The sequence below is a fragment of the Glycine soja genome, chromosome 11 (assembly GCF_004193775.1).
Source record: "Glycine soja cultivar W05 chromosome 11, ASM419377v2, whole genome shotgun sequence".
Classification (NCBI taxonomy): domain Eukaryota; kingdom Viridiplantae; phylum Streptophyta; class Magnoliopsida; order Fabales; family Fabaceae; genus Glycine; species Glycine soja.
Genome location: NC_041012.1, coordinates 15844738 through 15869979, shown reverse-complemented (window position 1 = coordinate 15869979; position 25242 = coordinate 15844738). Strand labels below are relative to the sequence as shown.

General features: G+C 38.0%; 1 protein-coding gene and 1 long non-coding RNA gene across 4 annotated transcripts; one reads left to right on the top strand and one right to left on the bottom strand.

Moving 5' to 3' along the window:
* Positions 1–955: 955 nt before the first annotated feature.
* Positions 956–3103, bottom strand: LOC114377150 (F-box/LRR-repeat protein At1g67190-like). 2 transcript variants are annotated; one of them, XM_028335557.1, is made up of 3 exons: positions 2878–3103; positions 2583–2670; positions 956–2402 (listed from the first exon to the last, which is right to left on the bottom strand). In XM_028335557.1, the coding sequence occupies exon 3, from the start codon at positions 2396–2398 to the stop codon at positions 1139–1141; it is 1260 nt and encodes a 419-aa protein (XP_028191358.1). In that variant the 5' UTR covers positions 2399–2402; positions 2583–2670; positions 2878–3103; the 3' UTR covers positions 956–1138. The 2 variants fall into 2 exon arrangements, with proteins under 2 accessions (XP_028191358.1, XP_028191359.1); XM_028335558.1 differs by having other exon boundaries at positions 2583–2661.
* A 4287-nt stretch (positions 3104–7390) lies between these two features.
* LOC114375196 lies at positions 7391–11488 on the top strand. 2 transcript variants are annotated; one of them, XR_003658729.1, is made up of 7 exons: positions 7391–7683; positions 7773–7813; positions 7954–8542; positions 8633–8745; positions 9517–9673; positions 9774–10256; positions 10982–11488. It is a non-coding gene; the product is annotated as an uncharacterized LOC114375196 (long non-coding RNA). The 2 variants fall into 2 exon arrangements; XR_003658728.1 differs by having other exon boundaries at positions 8633–8763.
* Positions 11489–25242: the final 13754 nt, after the last annotated feature.

Genomic DNA, 25242 nt, shown 5'->3' with positions numbered 1-25242 from the left:
GAAGTGCAGACAAGTGCGTGCATAAACAAACCAAGTAATGGAAGAACAATAGTGTAGACACTAGGGGCATTTGGTAGGAGATAAGTTTTTGGTTTTAGGTTGGATATGTTTGATATGCATTTTTATCTAAGAATGTGTCACAATAATAAACTTGTTCCCAATTGCAGCATATATATCTGAGAAAGAAAAATTACTTTCCATGTGACATAGATAACACTGCTGAAAAACCAGTTAAACTATCAGCTTCAGAATCAATAGTCTATTCTTTGAATAAAGAACAGAAATCTAGTTTAACACTTCAACTGCATCGCAAATTTATCACCATATCAAGGGCGCTGCTACCATGGTCTCCTCCACATATTTAAAAGCTAAAATAGTGGCCACACAAGAGGCTGCAGAGAAAAGCACAAGAGAAGGAATGACAGCTATACCATGTCCAGCAAATAAAAAGGGTAAACTGGCACTCCTCAAGAGTCAAGAGAGCTTAAATCCATTCCCTTCCCCGCCCCAAGGGACAGAGACAAAGAACAACAAAATGTGAGATAAAAATGGCCATCTAAGTGTCAAAACACAGATCGAGGCTTGAGCATGATTGGATACTTCCAAATAGTATGCTGCTATATATTTTGAGAAGCCAAGAGTTTGTGCCATTATGGGTTATCCAAATATGCATAGTCTGATCAATTCACATCTTAACATAGATTTAAATAGATGAGAAACAAATAAATATGAAACTGCTGAGCAAAATATTTTTAATGGTATACCTTAGAAGGCCACTGGAATGCCACTACTCACTCATCATAACAACTCTCTTCCCTCAAAATTGAATTCATTGTAATGGCTTCATATTTTATTTTTATGGTCTTAATTATAAGATAAAAATTACCTGAACACGAGTGTAAAATTTCCAGATAAGTTAATGACCATTCTGTTTACTAAGAAGGGATCAAAGTTCTAAATGTCTGCCATGAGCTATCATCGTTGATCAGTCACACTCACACAAATTCTAGATGAAGATTCCAAACAATAAGTTAAAAGTTGTGCATAAACTCTTGAATTCAATAAGCTACCCACAAAGGTGGCTACACAATTAGACTTAAAAGAAAGCATGAGCTATAACAAGGTATTAAACAAAATCCTAGTCATACTTAAAATATGGATCTACATGTGTGTATCTCCGCATCAGCTCAACCATGGATGTAGTGAAATTGGCTAACATCTGGCATTCTTCATGAGACTTAACCTGAGAAACAATCCCATGAATGACCAACTTCTTCAGGTTGGGGCAACGCTTAAGCAGACCCTCAACCCAGTGGGAGAAAAGATCATTGATCACAGTCCAGCCAAGCTCCAAGACAACAACACTCTCCAGATAGGAAGAGCCTTGTAAACCATAGTGAAGCACTCCATCTCTCACATCATAACTCAGTGATAAATGGCTCAGGTAGGGAAAGCAAGTCGCAATTGTTTCCAAATCCACAACCTCATCCTCATCGTCAAACATCACATCCCAAAGACGAAGCCTCTTCAAATTCGACGATCTTGAAATCATTTGGTAAAACTTTGGCCATATAATAGTGAAGTTGCTGATATCCACAGTCTCAAGATTCTCAACTGTCTCACCAATATCAAGATGTATAACACTAACATCATCAATCTTAAAATGCTTCAAGGTCCCCTTGCCAATGAGTTCAAAAAACTCGAGTGCACAATCTTTCAAGTGCAAGCACTCAAGCCCATCAGCCTCCAATAAAAACTTGTCCAAACTGATTGCTTCTACATACACACTCTTCAGCGTCAAACTACTCAATTCAACGGTCACCTGTGCATCAGACATTGCAATCTCAGGATTGACAAGTTCCAAAGCTTCAATCTTTGGACACGCAAACACCAAAAGATTTAGATCCAACGCAGATATACTGACATAACTCAAGGAAAGAGATTTCAAACAAGGGAACCGCTGATAATTAGGCTCAACCCCCACAATGGAATTATGAGCCAGATCCAGTATTTCCAGCTTGTGCCTGCCACATATTTCAAGAATGTTAACATTAGGCGTAGTCTTGACATTATAATGCAATTGCCTGAGAGTTTCCCTGGTGTACAAGAGCCAAGCAGTAACGGTGGAAGCCGAGAATTCATCCACATCTTCCATCAAAATGGATAGGGCCTGCAACCCAGAGCTCTGGAAAATGGTTTGTGTGATCAAAATCTCGAGGCGGGTAGTCGTCAAATCCCGGTAAATGGGCCAATCTTTGGAGCTGAAGGAGAGTGTATGAAGGTGCTTGCAGCACGCTTGTCGCCATTTCCTGCATGTTGCAGAAGCTATCACCACATCTCTTGCAGCCCTCAAGTGTGACAGAATGTTCCCAATCACTTCAACAGGAAGCTGGTCCATTATGCTGCAATTTCCAACTTGCAAACCCCTCACAACGCTATATCTATCAACAACTTTCTCGTGTGTTGTTTTGACAACAAACAAACAACAACAACAGGAAGAAAATAAAAGCAAGCAAACAAAAAAAGAAAAAACACAGCTTTTAAATCCTTCAATTCAATTAAAAGAGCGATTTTGGAAGTACCCTAAAAAATTACGCCAGAATCTTGAATAGATTTCACCAGATGCAAATGCTCAACATCTCTCATCAACTTCTCTTCTCACTGGATCAACTTGCAACAGAAATCACGAAAATTAGGAAAGTAAATAATCAAGATTTAAGATTTAATCAAGCAGGTAAAAGTGGGATTTGGGGAATTAGAATTTAGGATCAAAATTGAAATTAATTAAAACAACAAAAACAACAATAACAATAACAATTTATTGGAAAAAAATAGAAAGTGGTAGTATGAGATAGAGAAAGTGGGTTGTTTATTTACCTAGAAAATAAGGAATAAGGAATAACGAAATGAGGATTATTGTTGAATGATATTTGATTATAGAGAGAGATCGGGGGCCAAGTTTTGCAGGAGAAGAGAATCACAATCAGTGGTGAAATCTCAAACCAAAGTTCGTTCCTTCCTTTGAGTTTGATTTAGGATTTGCTAAGATTTGATTCAAGCGCGTTACAGACAGAGACTCTCTGGCTAGAGTTCTGGCAATTGTATCCTTTTAATTCTATGGATTGATAAAATATTAATTATACTTTATTAATTAAATATTAGTATTAATTTATTACTATATTTAATGCTATTTATTGTTGAATAAATTAGGTGTAACGTAAGTGATACTTCTTTCCTTCCATTATAATTATAATATTAATACAAATTTTCATATTATATTTAATGTTTTTTTATCCGATAATTATTATGAAATGAAAAAAAAATATTGATAGTGTTTTAAAATTATTTAAATTTATTTTATTTTAGTTGATAATTTTGACTTTATGCTTTATTTTAAAAAAAATTAATTATATATTTTGAAAGGAACCTCTCTTCCTTTTTTCTTTTTATTTTTGGTATTATTTGAATTCGACATACATCCAATGCAAGATACCCCGCAACATCAGTGTTCAAGACGACATCATATGATAACCTTGGTTTCCCACTTCCAAACAGCTACGGTTTTTTTTTGTCTCGTTTACTTTTGAGTTTTGATGCATTTTTTAAAAATCAGTGCTACTACTGTTCTTTAGTAGTGAAAATTGTGATATCTAATGGATTGGATGAGGCTGGCATATTGGACTATTCAATCATGTAAGTTGAGTAATTTTTTATTGAGTAAAAAGATTCTTCGAGAATTATACACCACATGTATATCTAAATAAGTGATTAATTATGTATATAAATATGATTTATTTTATTTTATAAGTAATTAAAATAAATAAATATAATTATTAATATGATTAATGGTGTCATAAAATTATGAATCATCACATGTGATTAACTATATATCTCTTTCTCTTTTTGAAATAGTGATTAACTATATGTCTAGATAAGATTAATTTTGTTTATAATTGATTAATAATGTCATAGAATTATTAATCACGTCAATGTGATTAACTGAATGTGTACATATGGTTAACTTTATTTCACAAATGTTTAATAGTAGTGTGAAATTATTATTCATTGTGTTAATATAAGTGATACTAAGGTATTCTCATATATAAGTATGAAGTTTGAAACTTGCTAATATAACGAAGAATAAAATTAAATATTTTAAATTTAAAAAACATCTAATAATAATAATAATAATAATTAATGATCCAACTTGATCCATTCGATTCAATGATTAAATTGATGACCCCAATCTGGATGAACTACTAAACGATTTGGTTGAACTAATAGGATCAAAATTATTTATTTTAAAAAATAAAAAATTAATGAAAATATAAAAAAAACACACAAAATTTAAATCAATAATCTAAAATTTATTTAGTGGATCAACTAGTGACCCACTAGCTTGACTAATGATCCATCAATGTAGTGTCTTGGTCGAATCAACGATCCATCCAATTTTAAAAATTATAGTTTTCATGTCCAAATTAATTGAGTGGTTACATATGAATTTGTTTAGTTCTACAAAGATTTTGTGAGCCTTGGTGGGAAAAATATGGACTAGTTTCTATTGATGACTATTCTAAATATATGTCAATTTTTTTACCATTTAGAGATAATTTTTTTCTCGAAATGATCAAATGGAGACATTTTTTGAATTAATTCTTATTTAGGAGTAAATCATAAAAATAATTATAACTCTACAACTAAAAGTCATAAATCTTTATAGGACTTCTACACAGAAGTCGTAAAAGTAGTTATGACTTTGTAAGTCGTATAAAGATTTACGATTTCTGATTACTAAGTCATAATTATTTTTATGATTTATTTTTAAATGAGAATTAATTCAAAAATTGTCTCTATTTGATAATTTTGAAAAAAAAAATTACCCCAAATGGTAAAAAAGCCTACACACGGGTATACTTTATAGCCCACAAAAGAGTTTTGCAAAGTAGCTTTATTCAAGTGTTTATTTAAAGAATTTTCTAAAAGATCGATTTGCAAAAATGTTTTTAACCAACACATTTTAAGTCTCAGTCGTGTGTTTCTGTGTGTTTTACAGTGTAGGTGTGTATATATAAGTGTTTTGGATGGTAGCATGCTCGATAGTTTTCCAATGTTGATCATTTTCTGTGGCCATGAAAGCCATGTTGGGAATTGATGGTAGGAGAGTGAGTCACACTAATTCATATACCAATGGAACGTGAGGCCATGTTGGTTTTAGAGGTAAACTTTAATGGTTTGAAGTCGAGACGGGTGATCAAATGTCGGGCACATGCGTGATACGAGTTGATGAGGTGTTGGGGGTGAGTAGACAGATTAGTTGTAGGCCGAATTGATTAGGTTTGAGTTATAGACTAACTAGGGTTAGGTCATGTTTTCAACAAAAAAAGGTTTAGTATTTTTTTTTAAAAAAGGTTGTTGATAAAATTATTATTTTGTATTACACATATAAGTTTAAAATTATCTCCAATTATAATTATATATAGGCCTAAAATAAACTCAGACTATAGTTAAAGACTATTTTGTTGTTAAAATGTTTTCCTTTTATATGGTTGATTTTGCTACCATTGTTTATCTCACAATTTTTATTTAATAAAAGCATTACTGACCTATAGATATATGTTTACCTTTATATTTTTTGAGTTATAAATTATATATGTAAATAGGTGTATTTGTATTTTTTTTAGCTATCATACTTAAGCCCTTTGATTCTTTGATAAAACCTCCACATATCTCACAAGTTCATTGATCCATAAAAAAAAAAAAACATTTCTTCCTTTTAATTATTTTTTTGAAACAAATAGTAAATTTTAATAGTTCGCTATTATATTTTTCCTTTCAATTTTGTTCCATTTTATTTCTATAGAAATAAAACAAAATTTCACTCTCAACTCTCGAGCTTTATTTCACCATTTAAACCTTTCGGGTATTCATAAAAATTAGTAACCTTTTTGTCTTTGCTTTACTGTCATACAAAATATGTAAAATAGAGCTCAAAGTATAAACAAAATACACTCAATGAGTGTAGTAGCCGAACATGTTAAGTTTGTAAAAGAAATTTGAGTTCGATCATGTAAAATACACTCTTGGATATAAATGAAGAGTAAATATGATTAAGTCTTGTACATAACTAGCTGGTCTAAAAAACTAAAGTGATATATTACTGAAGAGTTTAAGATATTATGATGATATCAAATAAAAAAATATATAAACAAAATACATAAGTGTTAAGCAAAATATTATGAAAAAGAAAATACAATATGGTTCAAATTGGCTCACCCATTCTAATCAAAGTTAAATCACTTAATTAAGTTCAAAAGTCAAAACATCCTTAATATAAATACTTACTTTGATGTATAGTAATAAGTGTTGTTATATTGCATCTGATCCTTTTTATAAGACTCAATTATCTAATTCATCAAAATTAAAGAAAATGATTAATTTAATTGATAATAATAAATTTATCTTAGATTTATATATTTTTTTTAAATTTTATGTTGTTAATACTCTTCTCTCTTCTAATTATTTGTCAATATATTTTCTCTCTTCTTTTAATTAGGGACATGTTAGTCTAAAAATAATTAATGTGAGTGATATTATAGATTTGCTAATAAATATCATTTTAAATTTGAATCTTATAAATAAAAAGAATGAAAGTAAAAATTATTAATTACTTACAACAATTAACTTAAACTCTCTCATATATATATATATATGAATTAATTTACTTTAATTATTTTAAAATTTTCCGTCCCTAAAACTCTGTCAAATCAAAATGAATTCAACCTTAATTAATAACAAAGCATTTTTAAAAATGTTGATTTTTCATATTCAAGATCAATATTTTTTTTTCCTTTTATACATATCATGAATTTACAAATCTGTAGAATATTTCTTTTATTAGATTTCATTTATTTTATGCTACAGCATGGATACGATTCTTGCTTCATATAAAAGTATGGATACGATTCTCATTTGAGAAAAACAAATAGGATTGAAGATTTAAAAGTAAAAATATTGAGTCTAGAATTAAAAATATCTTAAAAATACATGAAATTCAAGTAAATCATATCATAACAAATAATTTAAAATTTCAAATATTAAATTAAATTAAAACATATATTTAAAAATAATAGTTATGTCATTTTTTTTTAAATAATAAACATATCAAAATCATGTTTTAACATTTTTCTCAACCGTTATATCATAAAATATTTTAAACTAATTATATCATGTTTTTTTAATTTAAACAGATAAAATGCTTATATTTTATCTAAGTAATAGAAACATTAAAAAAAAACAATTTTATTTTTTTGACAGAAAATCTAGATAACAAGAGATCTTCCTATGATCCTACCATCTAAAATTAAGTTTTAGTATGTAGAACCATTTTTTCATACATTTTCATCAAATTTTGTTTGATCTTGTGTTCACAACAACTTGTGTGTTTGTAATGTAAGCATTTGTATGATTTGACTAAGCCAGTTGGAAAATCGCTGCATCCGGCTTCACCACCTGCATCTATGGCAAGCCCCGCCATCTCTTTCTCCTTCTTCTTCTTCTTCTTCTTCTTCTTCTCTGCGCCACTCTTGAATTTTCTTCATCTTCACCCTCCAATCACCTCTACGATGTTGGAGAACTTGTCCCATTGTTTGTCAACAAAGTGGGACCCTTCAACAACCCCAGGTTCCATAATTTTCCTCACTTTTTTTTGGTGAAGTTTTCCTCATGTTTATGTTCATTCACTTTCTGTTTACACAATTTCTCTGTGGCAGTGAGACATATGAATACTATGATTTTCCATTCTGCACCCCAGGTTAGTAGTAGTCACTCTTGGTCTTAGGTTTAAGGTTTAATGAATCTCATCATGTTGTTGAGAAATAGAATTAAATTATCGTTGGATTGGAATTTGGAACCACTTTGATTGTGAAAAAAAAAAGGTTATGTTTTTCACAGACCCAATTGTCAGAAAGAAAGAGTCCCTTGGGGAAGTTCTCAATGGTGACCGTTTGAGCAATGCTTTGTACGAGTTCAAGTTCCGGGTGGACAAGATTGATGAGACCTTGTGCCAAAATAAGCTTACAATTGATCAAGTTGCAACCTTTAAGTGAGCTATAAACCGTGACTTTTACTTCCAGTTTTACCTGGATGATCTTCCATTCTGGGGGTTCATTGGGAAACTTGAAGAGGATGGGTGGATTCCTGGTGGAGGAGAACCAAATTATTACCTTTTTACACATGTTCAATTTGATGTTCTTTACAATGGGAACTGGATCGTGCAAGTAAATGCATTTGGCGATCCAAATCGCGCTGTGGATATTACTAAAGATGTTGGTGTTGATGTTAAGTTCACTTATTATGTTATCTGGAATGCCACTAAAGTACGTTTTGAGAACAGGATGGACAGATACTCAAGAGCTTCGTTGATGCCTGCCCACCGGCAAGTTCATTGGTTCTCGTTCATTAACTCAATTGTCGTCATTTTGCTTTTGATTGGTTTGCTTGCCCTGCTTTATATACGGTATCTGAGGAGTGATTTGAAAAAGTAACTTTCTTTATTCATAATTCTATAAGAGCTGAATATAATCAGGCTGTCTTTATTTGTTAGCCTAACAGTTTTTCATTTACAATTTAGGTATTCTAATGCAACTGAAGAAGATAATGAGGTTGGTTGGAAGTCCCTCCAACACGGCGATGTATTCAGACCTCCTCCAAACTCATCCTTACTTTTTGCTGTTGTGGGAACTGGTACCCAATTGCTATCTTGTAAGCTACTTTTGTAGTCAATATTCCCCGATCCTCTCCCCAAAAGCCATGTACTAAGCCTCTAGTCTTTACATGGCAATGTCATGACTAAAATATATGAAGGGGTGTGATGTATAGCTTCATCTTTGCATCAACGGATCAACCAACCTAGGTTTTTATTTAAATCCTTTAGCAAGCTGAATCTAGACTATCAAGTGATAGCATAGGCCAAAAGCATTCTCTTAACACTTGATTTCTGTTTTCCCTGGTTTGATCTCGGGGTTATGTTTATGATGTGGATCACACTTCCTTCTGATTCTTTGTATAATAATCTTTAAACTAAACTTAGGTAGACTCTGTTTATTTGTTGTGTTATGAAATCAATACTGTAGAGGTTATCAGGGAGCTTTGCTTATGCAACCTTTCATAGATAGTTTTCTTTTTCTACCCTTTTTCTTGCAACCTATCTTCTAACTAAATACATCTCAGCAATGTACATAGTTTATTTTTAATAATTGTACACCACGATTCAACCAAAATTCAAAGTCATTTTTTTTATTGTGAGTAGGCTGTCTCTGTTCTATTCTCACTCGAGATCTCTGTCCATATAGAATGCATGTTAAAATTAGTTCCTGGCTTCCTGAAATAGAAGTCAGTGTTCATTGTGTTAATCACTGTTCATTTGTGTTAATGTTAGAAAAAAATAATTACAATTAGTCAGCTTATAATTTTGTTTCTCTTTTGATATAAAGTGACATGTCCTTTTTCTTTCAGGCTCTGTGTCTTGCTGTTTCTAGCACTTATTGGCACCCTCTATCCCTACAATCATGGAGGACTGTTAAATTGCCTTGTCTTGTTGTATGCTCTGGCATCTGTTTTTGCTGGGTACACTGCAGCATCCTTCCATGGCCAGTTTGCTGAGAATGGATGGGTAATTCTTTACATAATTCCACGAGAGAAAAAAAAAATGTTTCACTTTTAATGTTATTTTTATCTACCTATAAATATTTGTGATTTGGCTATAATTCCAGGAAAGAAGTGCAAGTCTAGCAGCAATTCTTTACACTGGACCAGTGCTTGTTGTAGCCTCTATTCTCAACATTGTCGCAATATCTTACAGGGCTACAATTGGACTCCCATTCGGCTCCATTATTGTGATTCTTATTTTATTAACATTTCGCCATCCCATTGATTGCATTTGGTGGAGTGATTGGATACCGTTTTAGATCTAAGTTTCAAAGCCCCTCTGCCACGAAGAGACATTCAAGAGATATTCAACAGCTTGCTTGGTACAGGAGAACTCCATTTCTAATGTTTATTGGGGGTCTTGTGCCTTTCAGTGCAATTGTCTTGCAACTACACCAGGTGTATGCTAGTATGTGGGGCTACAAAATATACACTCTTTCTAGCATTTTGTTTGCCACATTCATTCTTGTCATTGTGATCATTGCACTAGTCAGTATTGGCTTGACATACATTCAACTGTCTGCGGAAGACCATGAATGGTGGTGGAGGTATGTTGTGTTGCCGATGCTTGCAGCTTGCTTCTCTTTAATGTTTTTTCTTCTCCCCTATTCTACTCCCTCTCTTGTTTGTGTGCCTGGGGTAATATTTGATCCTTGATAACCATGACATTCTAACTGATAAGGGTAATCTATAATTGATCCTCTCATTGTTTAAGATTCACTCTGATATTACAACTCTTATCCATCTTACAAAATGAAAGATAAAGATATAAGGCAATTTTTTTAATATCAAAGCTTGTACATAGGAGATGAGAGGATTAGAGGAAATGGGCATATATTAGACAGCCATTACTACTGTGGAAAACACCATCAGAAAATATTTTTATGTTATGATCAATTCAAATACATTTAATTGTTTCAAAGGTTTTAAAAGAAAAAAGAATAAGGCTGGCTGCCTTGTTGCGTTCCTACTTTCCTTATTTATTGTTGTTTTGGTTTAGTTTTTCCTTTCAAGTCTTAAGGGTATGTTACCCTCACCCCTACTGTACTTTTTTCTCTCCTTTTTAATAACACGCTTCCTTTTATTGAAAAAAAAATCAAATGGTTTGATTCATATTAAAATTGTGTTAATAAAGAGTAAAACAAAAATTCTAGTGTTCACATGTTATATGATATTTTCATAAGAAATTTGGGAGAGAAAAAAATCTATAAACATTAGGCATCCTTTAGTATGAGGCTTTATCACTAATGTATGTATTTTTTTGTGGGTGCAGATCAGTGCTGTGTGGTGGCTCAACAGCCATTTTCATGTTTGGGTATTGTATCTACTTCTATGTGAGATCAAATATGAGTGGATTCTTGCAGCTATCCTTCTTTATTGGCTATAATGCATGCCTGTGCTATGCTTTCTTCCTAATATTTGGTGCAATTAGTTTCCGAGTTTCATTGCTATTTGTTCGCCATATATACCATGATGTTAAAAGAGAGTGAGTCACCTATCTAAGAAGCAAAAGCAATATTGGTTATAATGCAAGGGTATCCCTTCCTTGAATTATGGATCACCCTTTGGAAAGTCAAGTGTACACAGTATGATACTATGATGTAAGGGTATCCCTTCCTTGAATTTTTTTAGTTACAAGGACATTTGTGCAGACAATGTATCCTTTATTTTACTTTTCTTAACTCTGACTGCACATTTTGGAAGAGGCTTCCTGGTGGCATATTTTACCATGGAAAAAGAGATGAGTGGAATGACATTTCTAAGAAGGATTAAGTGTCTATTTTCGTTTTGAAGTTTATTAGAGTTGATTTTAAATCCTTAATATAATTAAAATTTGTCAAAATTAATTCCAGCCACCAATTTTACGTTAAAATATGTCTATAATGTGAAGAATTGATTTCTAATGTAACACAAACAGGTCCCAAGTCCCCAGGTTGTTTGAGTAACTTTTCTTTTTGGGTGTTACTTTTGTACTGAACTTTGTCAATTGTAATGATTTCTACTAAAAAAACAAAAAATATTGTAATTATTATATAAGGCTTAACATTTTATTTTTTTTTTTTTTTTTTGGATGATTCCTTATAAGAATTGAGTTTTCAGCAAATAGGTCAAATTATGCTGAAATTATATTTTTTAATCTAATAATTTTAATTAAAACGTATTTTTTGTGGTTGTTTCTTTTCCAACTCTGACTTAAATATTTTATTGAATGTTTTAGTTTACAAATATAGAAAGTATTAAAAAAATGTAATAAATAGGATGAATATTTTTTATGAAAGTATAAAAGAAAGTTTAGACTTAACTTATCTGATTTGATACATAAAATATAACAAGTAAGATAAACATTTTTTTTTTATTGAAACAAGTAGAAAAATTTATTAGATTTACGGATAGACTTTATTTTTACTAAAGACTTGATGGGACAATTTAGGACAATTCATTCCATTGACCTGATTCAATGTTTTTTAATATTATTAAGTCGATATCTCACATTCTTAATATTTTTCTTATGAGTAAATATAAAGATTTTGATAATACTTTCTACATGCAAAACAATAATAACGATGAAATTGGTCTTATACGAAATAGGATGTCACCACAAGTGAATGAAAATATATGAAAGTGGTATTCTAAGTTTTTGAATATTTAACATATACACTTTAAGGTTATACTTAACATTTAACAAAGACGAGCATCCGATTTTTCAATAACATTTTAGTAGAAGATCTTGAGTTGAGATATTGAGCTCAAGACCTGGGATCTCCAGCATGGAAGATGAAATCTTTTATAAGATCTTCTACAAGACACCTTAAGATCCTCACCATTCTAAAAAAAAAGTTTTATATTGTCTCTCTCCCTAAGATTGTGAAGGGAAGCAACAGAAATGAAAAAAGAAGAGGGGAAGAAGATGAAGAGGAGAATGAACTAAAAAAGCCAGATCAAACAATAAACAACAACAACAGATCACAGTTGAAAAACAAGAAAATAAACAATCCGTTGAAAAAGTAATAAAATGCAAGACCAAATAAAAAATAAAAATGGTATCTTGCCGCACGACGCAAAGGGGGACGCGCCGCAGAGGGGGAGGGTGGTGGCATTGCGCACCGTGGAGGGGGACCCTGGTGGCACCGTTGGCTTCACAGAGGTGGAGGTTGGTGCTCCACGCAGAGGTGGAGGGTGAGGGAGGGGCGGAGGGGAAGGGGCATGAACGAGGAAAATGGGAAGGGAAGAGAGGGGAGGGGACTGCGTGGCCGAGAGGCTGTGCGAAGAAGTGAAAAAAAAAGTAAGGAGAGGGTGAGGGTGAGTGTTGGTTGGTGAGTTGAGATTAAAAAATTTTAAAAAATGAACGTTATTTTAAAATAAAGTTTGCTCTCCAACTGAATCAATTGAGAACATTGATGATCATATTTTGCACTCCAACTGAATCAATTGAGAACATTGGTGATCATATTTTGCACACCAATTCCCCTTATTATTCATTATTTCTCAATCTCTTATTTACAATCTCAATCTCTTGCTTTAATTTTATTTTTAATGGATCCAAATTAGTATAACGGACAAATTTATTATAATTATTTACAAAATTACCAAATTCTTCATTTGAACAAGAATTCTCAAAAATCCTCTTCCATTTTTTTCTACTTGCCACCACCACCATCAATTAATTTTCTGCAAAATAATTAATTCCCTTTCATTGAAAATTCTCCAAATCCTCATTCGTTTTTTCCTTACTTGTCACCACCACCACTAATGAATTCTATGCAAAATTAGCAATCTCTTTCCACGGAAATTCTCAAAGTTCTCAAACTTTTTCTTCAATGCCACAAAACTATTCCATGTTTCGTAAGCCTCCCAATAGTTCTAATGGTCCACAAACTCCTTCCAATGATGACCTTGAAACGCAATTTCCTAAATTTTCTACTTAAATTGAGTTAGAAAACATCACACTAGTGGATTCTTGCCAATCATACCCTAATTTCGTTCGAAGACTATCATTTACAAACGCTTGGATTCTTGCCAGCCAAATTGAGTTGCTTAACACCAATTGTCACACGATCCGCAAGGTTTTGTGACGTTTTGGAGAGAAATGTGAAAAATATTCAAAAGGAGGGCAAAAGGGTCACTTTTGGGACATTTTTCAGCCCCTAGGCCTACTAGGAAGCTTAGGGATGAAGTAACCAGCTCGCCTAAGTGAGCAAGGTTACTTCTGGAGGAAGCAAGCAGCTGTGCAACCTCCACCCCTCATTTCCTATAAATAAGCATGAGGGGGGTTGAGGAGAAGGGGCCAACACCTGAAATCAAGAGGTTTTCAGTGAAATTAGTGAGAAAGAGGAGAAAAAAGAAGAAAAAACAAGGCTGAGGCGCTTCCGTAATGTTTTCGTAACGTGATCGTTCTTTGTTCGTTCTTCATTTGTCGATCGGTTAATTTTTACTTGTGAAGTTGTGAATTCATTCTATACACCCTTAGGGGTCCACTCTTGCTTTCTGCATCTTCATCTTCATTTTTCTACAATCAGTGATCTCATTTCCTTGCGTAAAGCGAGTTTCGACCGATTAATTGTGTCGTAATCTCACTTAATCATTGTAAGATAAAAATTCAACCGATCGTTTGTGCTGTAACCTCAGTTAATCATTCAAAAATAGAGTTTCAACAGGTCATTTACTTTGCAAGCCCTTTTTTAATGAGTTTGGAAGTAATCAAGTGAAACTAAAGCTAAAATCAACTCATAATCAAGCTTTTATCCACACAAAAAATTGCTTAAATCCATTCAAAGGTCCAATGCCTTGACGGTTTTTTTTATTATTGGTTAAACTGAACCTTTTAAAAGTCTAAAATCAACCCTACGCGCAACTTTCTTGCTTTCAAAGAACTATGTAGGTTTGAGTTCCTCATCGCAATTGAGGATACGTAGGAGCAAGAGTCATGCTCTTGTCAACCCCAAAAAGATAAAAAAACATAAAAAAGGGAAAATGAAATAAGATTTGAAGTCATGATTTTGCACATTAAATTAAAGGTTGTCGTCCCTTGTGATGGACGCGTAGGGTGCTAATACCTTCCTCACACGTAAACAACTCCTGAACTTTTGTTCTTAAAATTTGTAGACCCGCTTTTGGTTTTTTCTAATGTTTTCCTCAAATAAACGTTGGTGGTGACTCCGCGCGTTTTTCTTCCTTGGAAGACGCACCCGTGAGTCTCGCGTCACCTTCCTACCGAAGGGTAGGCTGTGACAGTTGGCGACTCCACTGAGGATTTTTTTTAGAGAGTTAGGCCATTTAATCTATGTGCATTTTATCATGACTTTCCCTTTGTTTGTTTCCCTTTCCTTCTTTTATGTTCTTGTATTCATGTAACTCTCTTGATGTTTTTTATGCTTTGTGTAGTTGTGTATTTAATATATGCATTGATAAATATTTGTTTATTTGATGCACACACGACACCTACACTTTTTGCACACACGGTGAGTTATTAAGGGCTCTATACCCAAGTCCGTGGGAACATAGAAAATGGAGGTGAATCTGTGGTCATGTTAAGTCTCCGACTTGCTTGATGACAGTGAAACCTCATCTAAAGTTTTTTTTCTTTGATGATACATTGTCGCTGGTAGTCCCTACCACCACAATGTTTGATATCAAAGGGGATGATATCTCTAGAAACCTTTGAAAGTTAGGTGCAACCACCTTGGGAATTATCACTAAATAACAAGCTTTTTGGTTCCCCCCATTAGGTTCTTGAAATAGGGGGCACGGAGCAAACATGCTACGTGTTGTTTCCTTGACATTACCATGCATATTTTTGTAATGTCATGTTGGTGTGCGTCTTTCTTGTACTTGCTATGTTTTTATGTCTTTTCGGCATTATTTGATTGCGTTACCATGCTTGTCCGTCTAGCATGTTTCTTTTCATGCTATCAACCATGTGCTCTCACGCATGTATACCCGAATTGTGTCGTCACTCATACATTGCATTTGTCCCGTCATTTTGTCATAGGATTTCGGAAGGTCCGCATTACCTTCTTAAGTGCATGCATAGGGGCACTATGGTAATGACTGCAAATGAACCTTGATGCCCAAATGCTTGTGAGTGAGAAGAGATGATCTTCCGGGCTCTGGTGTCTGTAAAATGCATTTGTGTCATGTATAGCATAAACATTCCCTCATGCATTCATCATATTTCCTCCATGATAGAGTGTCGAAGTATTGATCAATAGAATTTTTCATTCTAGCAAAACATGGGATCGAATCAGGCACCTTTGTTTAAGAAAAGGTTCTATCACGTCAAAATCAAAAGCCTAGAAGTTGCCAATTTGCAGCAGTTAGGGCAGTTGATGGATCAACTCCAACGTCAAGCTTTTCGCAAGACATATGGAATGATCTGGGATCTTGCTATGATAGAAGTCTCTGTTGAAGCCATTGCATCCCTCACTCAGTATTATGATCAGCCGCTAAGGTGCTTCATGTTTGGGGACTTTTAGTTAGTACCGACCGTGGAAGAATTTGAAGACATCTTGGGATGTCCTCTAGGAGGAAGAAAGCCATATCTCTTTTCTAGGTTATACCCCTCCATGGCGCAAATAAGCACAGCGCAAGAATTGGACCGAGTAAAACAAAATAGAAATGGGGTAGTCGGAATACCGAGGAAGGACTTGGAGGAGAAAGTGAAGGCTTTGGCTGATCAAGGCGAATGGGCTTCGTTCATTGATGTCATAGAGCTATTGGTGTTCAGAGTCGTCCTTTTTCCAAATGTGGATGGGCTAGTGGATCTAGCAGTGATCGACGCCTTCCTTGCTTATCACCATAGCAAGGAAAGTCCGGTCATTGCTGTTTTGGCCGATGCCTATGACACATTTGACCAGAGATGCGAGAAGAGTGGCGCAAGGATTGTTTGTTGCACACCTGCTCTTTATGTATGGCTAGTCTCTCACCTCTTTCATCATGAAAGTAGACCTGTCTGTCCCTTACAAGGTCACCGCATGTGTACCAAGAAAAGGGAAGCAAATTGGGAGCAGCTCTTGGTTGGCATGCATGGGGCATCTATTAATTGGTTCCCTCGATGGAAGGAAGGAGGGGCTAGAGTTTTATCCTCATGTGAAGGGTTCTCAAATGTCCCCTTGATGGGAACGAGGGGTTGTATCAATTATAAACCCGTCCTTGCCATAAGACAACTTGGCTATCCCATGAGAGGAGCGTCGTCGGAAGAAAGTGTCACGCCTTTCATCACACGAGGTTTCAGTGACCCCAATGCAAGGACATTTCAAAAGGTCCGAAAGGCATGGGGTGTGGTGCAAAGGAAGGATAAAGAGCTTAGGGGAAGCAACAATGGGATCATCGGCGGCTATCACAAGTGGTTGAAGGCTAGAACACAAGAGATATCTTGGCTCCCGAAGCTAAAGATCTCAAGTGAGGAAGAGGCTGAAACCCCTGAGGAGAGCGAAGAGGTGCAAGCCTTGAAGGCAGAACTTGAAAGGGCGTAAGCGGTCAAGGAAAAGTTCAAGGCAACGACCATCAAGGTCCGGAAAGAGTGCGACGAGCTAAGGGACATCAACGTGGCCACAGTCGAAGCATTGGAACCAGAAACAAAGAGGGCCCGAAAGGAAGAATGAGGCCAAAACAAGTTCCGAGGGGCTTTGTGGGGGCATCAACAGCGAGCTCAAGCTTCGAAGGGCCAAGAGAGACCAGTTGAGAGTCGAAGGTATGATATTAGAGGACAAGTTGAAGGCTTGTCAAACGTCAAAGAGAAGTTTGTCCAAACAATTGAGTAGGACAAAAGAGAACATGTGGGCCATCATTGACCAATACAAAGAAAAGCTAAATCTAGTTGCGACCCATGAGCAAAGACTAGATGACGAGTATGTGAAAGTAACGGTCCTGCAAGCAGAAACGGAAGAAAGGGATAGAGTGATAGATTCATTACACAGAGAAGCTATGATGTGGATGGATAGGTTTGCTTTCACTTTAAATGGAAGTTAAGAGCTTCTAAGACTGCTAGCCAAAGCCAAGGCAATGGCGGACGTGTACTCGGCTCCCGAGGAAGTTCATAGGCTCCTCGATTATTGTCAGTATATGATCGACTTGATGGCCCACATAATTAGGAACCACTAAGGTGTTTGTATTTTCGCTTTAATTTTGGCAAGATGAACAATTTTCTTCCTTAATGAAATGAGATTTGATTCAATCCTATGTCTCTGCTAAAATTTTGCATGGGTCCAATACTTTGAAAATTTATCTTTAGCATGCATTCATGTTTAGTTCTTTGTCGCATTACTCATTGCATTTTGTTCTTTTAACCATAAACAACATAACTAAATACGCTTTAAGGCACCCCTATCGAACCCGTTCCAAAACTAGAGTCATGGGTGACATAGAAGGGGTGCAAGAACAAAGGCCGAAATGGAGGCCTTGAAGGATCAAATGACCTCCATGATGGAGGACATGTTTGGCATGAAGCGAATGATGGAGATCAACACAGCCGCAGTAGCCACCACTAGCGCCGCCGCTGAGGTGGATCCAACCCATCCATTCGCCATAAACCAAGCAAACCAACCTATCCCGGACATGGTAGGTCAAGGAGGAAAGGTGTTGGGCAGCACCGACGGTCCACACATGGGGCATAATACGAATGCTTACCCCCCAATTATACGCTGCCTACTATGCACATGCCCAACGAGAATGCTAACTACGCCATTCCTGTTACCTTTGAGGGCCAGCAACCCCAGCCTGTAGGGGGCACCCGTGAAAAGCCTCAAGATCATGCTCAGGTTGACTTTGAACCATACCCTACATTCGCCACTGAGGGACCGGCGTGTAATGGTATGCCTCAGCCCAACACCGCGAGGGCTCCTCAACACCGCCCATTGTAACCGCTGCATTTCTCCATAGGGGGCTACCTCCGACAGTGAAAGGAAGGAAGAAATTGGATCTCCTCGAGGAGAGATTAAGGGCAATCGAAGGGTTTGGTGATTACTCGTTCGCCGACATGGCCAAATTATTTTTGGTGCCTGACGTCGTCATCCCCCCGAAGTTCAAGGTGCCAGATTTCGACAAGTACAAGGGGACTACCTGCCCCAAGAACCACCTAAAAATGTATTATCGAAAAATGGGGGTGTACTCCAGAGACGAGAAGCTCTTGATGCATTTCTTTCAAGAAAGCTTGGCCGGAGCAATGGTCACTTGATATAAAAATTTGGAAGCTTCTCAGATTCGCTCATGGAAGGACTTGATAACTGCCTTCATCAGACAATATCAATATAATACTGACATGGCTCCTGACAGAACCCATCTGCAAAATACGAGCAATAAGGAGCATAAGTCCTTTAAGGAGTACGCTCAACGATGGAGGGACCTGGCAGCCCAAGTGGCACCCCCCATGGTAGAAAGAGAAATGATAACTATGATGGTGGACACGTTGCCAGTGTTCTGCTATGAAAAGTTGGTGGGTTACATGCCCTCTAGCTTCGCAGATTTAGTATTTACGGGCGAGAGGATTGAAGTGGGTTGAAGAGGGGAAAATTCGATTATGCCACTCCTGCTAGCACAAGCAATATGAAAGTGGGGCAAAGAAGGAAGGAGATGCCCACGTTGTGACTTCGGCTCCTACTTGGCCTAAACCCCAACCAACCCCTCACAACAATTACCAATATGCTCAACATCAACCAAGCTTTTCGGCCCGCGTCAAAAACCCTTCCAATCTGGTGCCCGTCTAGCAAAGGGCACCCGCTCAACCACAAAGGGCCCACACTCAAGACTCGGCTCCCACATAACCTTGCCCCGCCGACAACTCCAATCCTAGCACAAGCGCTAATCTGGGAAGGAATTTTCCAGTGAAGAAACTTGTGGAATTCACCCCAATTCCCATGCCGTACGCGGACTTGCTACCATCCTTGATCGCCAACCAAATGGTGGTGGTCAACCCCGGGAAGATCTACCAATCTCCTTTCCCTTGATGGTACAACCCCAACATAACCTATGCTTATCATGGAGGTCCAGAGTTTTATCAACGTGAGGTGGTTGACATTCCAAGAGGATAGTCTGAACATAAAGATGAATCCTCTTGCTAGTCATGGGGGGTTGGCAGTTAATGTGGTAGAGGAGTGTGGACCTCAAAGGCCAAAGTAAATGAAAGATGTGGCAACCTCTAAGAGGTTTATATTGGAAGCATTGCACAAGGCGAGCGTGATTTGCCTTGACGGGGGCAAGGGGGATGCTTGCTTGATACACCCGGGGGCAACGTACAATGTAAAAGCATGCCCTGTGGCAGAGGATTTGCTACAAGGGATGATGGATCAAGGCCTGTTTGAAGTTTGTGGCGCAAGGAAGGGGGAGCAAGATGTGTGCACGCAATCGGCTGATAAGAACTCGAGCAAACCCAAGCCCTTGGTAATCCACTTCACCAGGGATGTTGCCACGCACAAACCCCGAGGCTTCCAGCCCATCTTGATTAAGAAGCCTGCCCCTTTTCCCTAAGAGAGTGACAAGGCGATCCCATAGAGGTACGCCCCTCAAAGGCTCGACGAAAGGAAAGACGAGTTTGTCGTAGATTATCTATCTACCGCCAAGGTCACAAACATCTCTGGCACGACCGACGTAACTCATAAAGGGCAGATCTTTACAGTGCTCGAGCCTCTGGTGCGAGCTAAAGACTAAAGGGGAAGGCAAAGGTGAGCGAGGATGGGAGTGACAAGGCGAGCCCGATTCTGGATGAGGAGTTCCCAACCGAAAGGTTTGCTAAGGAAGAGGAGGACGTCAACAAAAAAAGAATATCTGCTAAAGAAGCGACTGAGTTCCTACGCATCATCCAGCAGAGCGAGTTCAAGGTTATTGAACAACTCAATAAAACCCCTGCTAGGATCTCCCTGTTGGGACTACTCATGAACTCTGAGCCTCATCGGGTTCTTTTGGTCAAAATCTTAAATGAAGCCCACGTGACCCAAGACATAACTGTGGAGGGCTTCGGGGGCATCATCAACAATATTACCGCCAATAATTACCTCACCTTCGCCGATGAGGAGATACCTATCGAGGGACGAGGACACAATAGAGCCTTACATGTGTCCGTCAAGTGTTTGGACCACATCGTGGCCATGGTACTTATTGACAACGGCTAAACTGCCTTTCAATGCATCACACCTAAGGCCGAGCTCCATGGTCGTGCGGGCTTTTGGGGGAGTTGTTAGTCGATGAATACGACTAACTTTTGTGTATAAAACTTGTGTGAATTGTATCAAACTCCTCCAATTTATGGTTATTTTGTATTTTTGTAATTACTTTTTGTTAAAGATAGGTAATAAATACTTAGTACTTCCATTTTGTGTGTTTAATAATTATTTTCTCTCAATTTCAGGTTAATTAGGCGAGTTTGTGAAGTGCTGATTTTCGCCCTCTCCCTAAGCCAATCTTCTGGCTTAGCGAGCCATCCGCTGAGCGCAACACTCCTCGGCTGAGCGCGAGGAAAAATCTGGAAGAAGGATGAGCTGTGCATTTGTGCTAAGTGGCGGATCATCCAGCAAAGTGCACTGCTTCAGTCCATTCGCTGAGCGAGAAAAGCACGCGCTAAGCCAAAATTCACTAATGAGCGCAAAGCGGTTCAGAGTTGCGCTAAGCACACAATCACGAACAAAGCCACCTATTTAAGCCTAAAATCATATTTTGGAGGGGAGTTTGACCTTTTCTTGAAGCTTCTGCATGTCTAAAGATTTCTAGAGAGATAAAGGTCCAAGTTCTAGAGAGTTTGAGAGATTTTGCTGTGTGAAGATCCGCAGAGACCAAAGCTTGAAGAGGAAGCCGTCCTAAGAGCGTGAGATAAGATTGTGAGTGATTGTGAGGTCCTAGAGGTGGAGGAGACATCCCCACTACTTGTATTTCTTCAATCCTTCATCTTTCTCTTCTCTTTGTTGTAAAGGAAGCTTCCCAGTTATGGAGAGCTAAATCCTCTGTTGGTTCTTCCTTTTAGGTACTTGATGTAAATACCTGTATATCTATTTAATGATGTTTTGTGTGTTCATTGTGCTATCAGAAGTTTATTCTACCATGCTTTTACCTTGATCATGTAGATGCATGCATTTTTAGGGTCATTCAGCAGTGGAAATTGGTCTGATTCTTAGAACTTGATAGGACAGGGCTAGTTTGTCGTATTTTCACGAGGGGTCGGGGTACGGTAATCTAGTTATTGTATGTTTGTCTTAATGCGGTCCTGGCCGAGTTTAGTCCAACAAGAGGAATCTACGGACGATGCTTGATCGAGATTTGGCTAGACTATCATGAGGAATCGGGGTTTAGCATTTCAGGAGACACCATAGAACACATGAGCATTGTTAAGTAGAGAATATCCTTTTAACATCAGGCACCTATTAGGAAGACCAACGTGTTGTCTACTTGTCTTTATGCATCATTACTAACGTAATTTTCCTTTTAGTTAGTTTACATACCTGTTCATAATCAACATATCTCTTTTCATACTAGACACCTATTCACTAAAGTAGCTTTACCAAGTAACACAAGTTCCCCGAGAGTTCGATACTCGATTCTTACCATTTTATATTACTTACGCGATCCGGTGCACTTACCGTGATCGAACAGTCGCCGAGACGTAAGGGGGGAGATTGATCTCCCAATTCAGATTGGACCCCACGTGTGCCAGATCACTTTCCAAGTAATGGATATCAACTCGGCCTATAGTTACCTATTAGGCCGGCCTTGAATTCACTCAGTTGGGGTAGTCCCTTCAACGCTCCACCAAAAGTTGAAGTTTGTGGTGGAAGGGCATTTGATCATAGTCTCGGGGGAGGAAGACATTCTTGTTAGTTGTCCTTCTTCTACACCCTATGTGGAGGTCGCAGAGGATTCCTTGGAGACGGCCTTTCAAGCATTGGAAGTAGTGAGCAATGCTCATGTGGAGTCTCCCCAAGTGCAACTGCCCTCATCCGGTGCTGCATTGATGGTAGCCCGTGTGATGTTGGGGCATGGATACGAGCCCAGCATGGGTTTGGGCTGGAACGACGATGGTGTGGCGAGCTTGGTAGAGTTCACTGGCAACCGCGGAAGGTTCAGGCTGGGATATGAACCCACACGCACCGACTTGAGGAGGATTTCCCTAGAAAGAAGAGGAAGAAGCATGGGTCGGTTGCAAGGACCGCAAGTGAAAGGGATTCCCATATGTCACATCAACAAAAGCTTTGTCAGTACAGGTTGGATGTGTGAAGGGCGGGTCACCGTGATCCACAATGAAGTCCCTCAAGAGCATTAAATTAGGTATGGTCGTGTCCTCTGGAGGTCGAGTTAGGCAATTGGCAAATTGTCGAGCAACCCGGGATTTTCGTGGCGAACATAATGTAATTTGTTATTCCTAACCCTATTGTTAGGCCTTGGCTTTAGGGCTTTCTCCTTGTTTGGGCTTGTCTTTTGCTATCACAAATATATAAATATACAATCTTTCTTCATTTGTTCTTGCACTTTCATCCATTCTCATTCGTCTGCATGTTTATTTTTGTTGCGATTAAATGGTACAGATCCGACAATGAGTCCTGTGAAGGTAATGATACCGAGGACCCAGACGTCAATTTTGAGCAACCGGTAAACCAAGCTGAGAATGACGAAGAAGAGGATTGGGGGCTTCCCCCAAAGCTAAAAAGGATGGTTGAACAAGAAGATATGGAGATGAAGCCACACCAAGAAGAGACGGAAATCGAAAACTTGGGTGTTGGCGAGAAAAAGAAAGAGGTCAAGGTTGGCACGGGCATGACCGCACACATTCGGGATGAATTGGTAGCTCTACTGCGGGACTACCAAGACATCTTCTCTTGGTCATACCAAGATATCCCCAGCTTGAGTCCCGACATCGTGCAACATAGGTTACCTCTGAACCCCGGGTGTTCCCCAGTAAAGCAAAAGCTACGGAGAATGAAGCCCGAGATGTCCTTGAAGATAAAAGAAGAAATGAAAAAGCAATTTGACGCTAGCTTCTTTGTCGTGGCTTGATACTTGGAATGGGTTGCCAACATAGTGCTAGTCCCTAAGAAAGATGGGAAGGTACGAATGGGCATGGACTATCGGGATTTAAACCAGGCCAGTCCAAAGGACAACTTTCCTTTGCCACACATCGATGTCCTTGTAGATAACACTACCGATTTTGCTTTGTTTTCTTTCATGGAAGGGTTCTTGGGCTATAACCAAATAAAGATAGCGCCGGAGGACATGGAGAAAACGATGTTCATCACCCTATGGGGAACGTTCTGCTACAAAGTGATGTCCTTTGGGATTAAGAACGTTGGGGCAACTTACCAATAGGCTATGGTAGCATTATTTCACGACATGATGCACAAAGAAATTGAAGTCTACATGGATGATATGATTGTCAAGTCTAAAACCAAGGAAGAACACCTTGTCAACTTACGGAAGTTGTTCGAAAGGCTGTGTAAGTACTGATTGAGGTTGAATCCCGCCAAGTGCACTTTCGGGGTCAAGTCGGGAAAGTTGCTCGGTTTTATCATAAGCCAAAAAGGGATAAAGGTAGACTCAGACAAAGTGAAGGCCATCCTTGAAATGTATGAGCCATGCATCGAGAAGCAAGTCCGAGGTTTCTTGGGACACCTGAATTACATAGCGAGGTTCATATCGCAGCTCACCGCCACCTGGGAGCCTCTCTTCAAGCTTTTGCGTAAGAACCAGTCCAATGGAACGACGATAGTCAAGTGGGTTCGGAAGGATCAAGCGATGCCTTATGAATCCTCCTGTGTTTATGCCACTGGTGCCCGGAAGGCCTCTTATCCTATACGTGATTGTGTTAGATGAGTCGATGGGGTGTATGGTGGGGCACCATGACGAGTCCGAAAAGAGGGAACAAGTCGTCTATTACTTAAGCAAGAAGTTCACTGCATGTGAAATGAACTATTCTTTGCTCGAAAGGACATGCTGCGCTTTGGCGTGGGCAGCCCACCGTCTAAGGCAGTACATGCTGAGCTACACCACTTGGTTGGTGTCCAAGATGGACCCAATTAAGTACATATTTGAGAAACTTGTCCTCACCGAATGGATCGCTTGGTGGCAGGCTTTGCTGTCAGAATCCGACATTGTTTATGTCACTCAAAAAGCGATAAAGGGAAGCGCCTTGGCAGATTACCTAGCTCAGCAGTCCATCAACGACTACCAGCCCATGCATTCGGAGTTCCTAGACGAGGACATCATGACCTTGTTCGAGGAAGAGGTGGAGGATAAAGATAGGGAGAAATGGATTGTGTAGTTTGACAGCGCGTCCAACGCACTAGGCCATGGAGTTGGGGCAATTTTGGTTACCCCCGATGATCAATGCATACCCTTCACGGCTAGGTTGGGGTTTGACAGCACGAATAACATGGCTGAGTACGAGGCATGCACCCTTGGGATCCAAGCAACAATTGACTTCAAGGTCAAATTGCTCAAAGTATATGGAGACTCGACCTTGGTGATCCATCAATTGAGAGGAGAATGGGAGACCAGGGATCACAAGTTGATACCCTACCAGGCTTACATCAGAAAAATGATAGGGTACTTCGATGATATCTC